Source organism: Sinocyclocheilus rhinocerous, unplaced genomic scaffold, assembly GCF_001515625.1.
Source record: "Sinocyclocheilus rhinocerous isolate Xijiao unplaced genomic scaffold, SAMN03320098_v1.1 scaffold153, whole genome shotgun sequence".
Taxonomy (NCBI): Eukaryota; Metazoa; Chordata; class Actinopteri; order Cypriniformes; family Cyprinidae; genus Sinocyclocheilus; species Sinocyclocheilus rhinocerous.
In genome coordinates, this window is record NW_015660878.1 from 3,436,641 (window position 1) to 3,439,630 (window position 2,990).

Consider the following 2,990-nt stretch of genomic DNA (forward strand, 5'->3'; position numbering starts at 1 on the left):
GGACACTGGCAAAGGACATAAGTATCGCTTTTTATCTCTCCTCTTTCCACTTCTGTTTCAGTTTTTTATAAACTATTTCTTACTATGTGTCAGTAAGTTGTTGTTATTTTAGCATGTGTGTTTGCCTCAGTGTTATTTTTTTAGGATTACTGATGAACTAATGTACTTTGATTTGTATTAGTTATCTATTTTAGTTTTAGTTACAGTTGTAGTCATGTTGTCATTTTATTAGTTTTTTTATTATGTCTATATAGGCTTTTTATTAAGTTTTACTTTTATTTAATTTGAGTTATTTCAGTACTTCAACATACAAAATGGAAATGAAATAATATATATATATATATTTAATGTATTTATATGTATGTACATGTATATGTATGTGTGTGTGGCTGTACATACACATATGTAGTTGTTTTTTGGTGTTTGGCTTAGTGTTATGTTAGAATCATTATTATACTCATACCTTTTGTTCTTTTAATATTTTTGAATTGTTTTTAGCTTTATTTTTTTGTTTTCATTTCAATGTTTTAGTTTTGAAATGTTGTTGTATGCATTTGTCATTTTTATTTAATTTCTTTTATTTTCTTAAAAGCTTTTAGCTTTTCGTTTTAATTACTTTTTCTTATTTGTGTATGTTTGAATTGTTTTTAGCTTTATTTTTTTTGTTTTCATTTAAATGTTTTAGTTTTGAAATGTTGTTGTATGCATTTGTCATTTTTATTTAATTTCTTTTATTTTCTTAAATGTGTGTATATATATATATAGTATTTATAGAGTTTTAGCTTTTAGTTTTAATTACTTTTTCTTATTTGTAAGTTGCTTTGGATAAAAGCGTCTGCTAAATGACTAAAAGTAAAGTAAAAGCATCTACCTGTGGGCACTGTAGAAAGCAATGGTTCTCCCATATGTGATGACAAGGATCTCCCCATCAGGAATGTACTCCATGCTGCTGACAGAAGCATCAAACGACAGAGTCTTCACTGCCTCCTTTGTGTTCTTGTCCCAAAGTCTACACATGAAAGACAACACAAACTCAGAATCAGACACACATATTTATAGACATACTATAAATTATCAGTCTGAAAAAGGCAAAGTATCTACTGTAAAATTCAAAGACTTTCTCCGTTACCATTCTGGTCACTCACCTGATAGTTTTGTCCTCAGCAGCCGAGAGAATCTGTTGGTCATTGTTACACCACAGAGCTTTCTTTATGGCAGAGGTGTGGCCTGCAATCTCCTGGGGTTCTGCATTACAAATACCATTTAGCCTTGCATGTGCATTTTATCTTTAAGCAGTTGCCTAGGAATTGGATTTTGGAAATCAAAATAAATCCAAAAAAGACACTTTACATACCTGCTTCTGGTTTGCCGAGATCATAGATGCGCAGTACTTTATCATTGCCTCCAGTCAGGAGACAGTTACTGTCCTGTTGATTCAACAACATATGGTAAAAACTTTCCGTTTAACAAAACAACTCAGCCCAATTAACAGCGTTCAAAAACATGAAATTAAGTGACATTACTGAAATGACATCATTGTTGCTGTGAACAAATGGTAGTTGCATATATAGTTTGGATTATAGAAATAAAAAAATAAATCTTAATATTGTTCAGCCTTATATCTCAACATTTTTGTTTTTGAAATGACTTGAAAGGGTACTGTTCTCGTTACGTACAGTGCATCCGGAAAGTTTACACAGCACTTTTTCCGCATTTTGTTCTGTTCCAGCCTTATTCCAAAATGGATTCAATTCATTATTTTTCTCAAAATTCTACATACGATACCCCATAATGACAACGTGAAAGAAGTATGTTTGAAATATTTGCAAATGTATTAAAAAAAAAAAAAAAACATGTACATAAGTATTCACAGCCTTTGCCATGACACTCAAAATTGAGCTCAGGTGCATCCCGTTTCCACTGATCATCCTTGAGATGTTTCTACAACTTGATTGGAGTCCACCTGTGGTAAATTCAGTTGATTGGACATGATGGCTGGCCTCCTGGCCAAACTGAGCAATTGATGAAGGGCCTTGTCTAGACCTGACCTGATGGTCACTCTAGTTGAGCTCCATGATCATATATGCAGATGGGAGAAACCTACAGAAGGACAAACATCACTGCAACACTCCACTGATCTGGGCTTTATGGTGGTGTGGCCAAACTCAATCCTTTCCTCAGTGAAGACGCATGAAAACACACTTGGAATTTGCAAAAAAGCATCTAAAGGACCTTCAGACTCTGAGAAACAAGATTCTCTGGTCTGATGAACCTCAATTCTAAGCATCATGTTTGAAGGCAGGGCTCAACGCTTTTCTACTGGCCCCGTCGGGCATTTTCCCTGCCACAAAAAATTTAATTAGACTGTATAATTTCAACATTTGAAGCAAAAACAGAATGTTCTGACTTTAGCTTTGTGAAATTATGCTACATAAAACACCTGCATGAAACCGAAACAGCAGTCGGGCTGACTGAGACGCAACTTCACTCTCTGTCAGCAGGTGGCGCTCACGGAGCAGCAGCGTTTACTTGGTTACTACTGTACATAAAACACCACTGTGCATATTAGCACTACTTTAAATGCATTATACCGAGCCAAAATGAAAAGAAAACGCCATGTAAACTGTTCTGAAAACAGTCAGTTCCCCTCAGAAACACATCCATATAAAATTCAATATTTAGGATTTTCTTCCTATATTTCGCGCATCGTGAACCGCGATCTTGCTCTGCCTGCTACAGCATTTTCTCCTCTTTGCGTTCGTCTTCAGCGTCGCTGGCCTCTGTTAACGGCCGTTTACAGACTAAATATAATAATAACATAATATTTTCCACAACATTTTGAAAAAAATTATTGCGATGCAGTTTGTGTGCAAGCACGGAACAGAGACAGTTGAAATAAAACACAAAATGCCCGGTCGATCAGTGCATCTCTACTCCACTGTATAAATTAAATATAGATTAATCATTGTTAAAGCTACAAAGTTACTTGC

General features: G+C 34.6%; 1 protein-coding gene across 3 annotated transcripts in view; it reads right to left on the reverse strand.

Moving 5' to 3' along the window:
- LOC107725662 (serine-threonine kinase receptor-associated protein-like) overlaps positions 1–2,990 on the reverse strand; it is a 17,770-nt gene that overhangs the window by 4,078 nt on the left and 10,702 nt on the right. For all 3 annotated transcript variants that reach the window (XM_016535014.1, XM_016535013.1, XM_016535012.1), the window contains exons 5-7: positions 1,355–1,427; positions 1,146–1,245; positions 872–1,009 (exon numbers count right to left, since the gene is read on the reverse strand). In XM_016535014.1, coding sequence (XP_016390500.1) covers positions 872–1,009; positions 1,146–1,245; positions 1,355–1,427 — 311 coding nt within the window. The remainder of the gene's footprint in view (positions 1–871; positions 1,010–1,145; positions 1,246–1,354; positions 1,428–2,990) is intronic.